At 38.6% G+C, this 1,057-nt stretch overlaps 1 protein-coding gene across 1 annotated transcript; it reads left to right on the top strand.

The window, feature by feature from the left end:
- Nucleotides 1-130: 130 nt before the first annotated feature.
- LOC140966323 (eukaryotic initiation factor 4A-3-like) lies at nt 131-897 on the top strand (the record flags this gene model as incomplete). The annotated part of the gene is made up of 2 exons (XM_073426635.1): nt 131-285; nt 657-897. Coding segments are annotated over exons 1-2 (396 nt in total), but the record flags the coding sequence as incomplete, so codon positions are not given.
- Nucleotides 898-1,057: the final 160 nt, after the last annotated feature.

The raw sequence follows: 1,057 nt of genomic DNA, 5'->3' as shown, positions 1-1,057 counted from the left end.
TGATTTACTCAGAGGCATCTACAACTACGGATTCGAGAAGCCCTCAGCTATACAGCAGCGAGCCGTGCTTCCAATAATCACCGGCCGTGACGTCATAGCTCAGGCGCAATCTGGCACGGGAAAGACTTCCATGATTGCGCTTGCTGTTTGCCAAATTGTCGATACCAAGTCCTCGGAGTATGGTTTCGGTCCTGCTCTTTTGTCTCTTTCTTCGTTTGTATTGTGCGTTGTAGTTAGTGTCGTATTGTTGCATGGTTCTGATATTACTTTTATCTTGCTATGCCTGTACGTTTTTTTCTTCTTTTTAGTAGAACTCAGTTTCCGGGTTTCTGTCATAATGTTTCCATAGTCCGAGATTGTGCTTATAAATGTTTTTTCTCGCTACTTTGATTCATGTGGCTGATACACGTCGCACTCTTTTGAACCTTTGGTTAAAATTTACAACCTTTAAGCTCCCCATATTCTTTGACTTATATTATTCAGCTTTACTTGGGAAGTTCTTGAAAGTAATTATAATCTATAGTTGGGATTCAAAAGCATGAGTAAAGGCATATCTATTTCCATTGGTTCTATTGTAAAATTCAACTGACTAGCCAGCCTTTGTGTTGAGCATCCTATTCATTGATTATTTCCTTTTAATTTATTCCTTATGGTAGGGTCCAGGCTTTGATATTGTCGCCTACAAGAGAGCTGGCAGCTCAGACCGAGAAAGTAATTTTGGCTATTGGCGATTATATAAATGTACAAGCACATGCTTGTATTGGAGGTAAAAGTGTGGGCGAGGATATTAGAAAACTAGAACATGGAGTTCAAGTGGTTTCAGGGACACCCGGAAGAGTGTGTGACATGATTAAGAGGAGAACTCTGCGAACCAGAGCTATAAAATTGTTGATTCTTGTGAGTTTCATTTTTTTTGGCTCGATTGCTGGTATATCATTTGCTTCTGCAGGAGCTTAATTTTATTAAATAACTCTCTATATTATGTTTCACTAATGGGCTTAATTAGGCAATCCTGATTCCTTTTATTTTTTGGTTTTTGAAATTTTATCAGGATGAA

Source organism: Primulina huaijiensis, unplaced genomic scaffold, assembly GCF_012295235.1.
Source record: "Primulina huaijiensis isolate GDHJ02 unplaced genomic scaffold, ASM1229523v2 scaffold204817, whole genome shotgun sequence".
In the NCBI taxonomy this organism is placed as follows: domain Eukaryota; kingdom Viridiplantae; phylum Streptophyta; class Magnoliopsida; order Lamiales; family Gesneriaceae; genus Primulina; species Primulina huaijiensis.
Note: the sequence above shows the minus strand (reverse complement) of the source record. Positions and strands in the feature narration are given on the sequence as shown.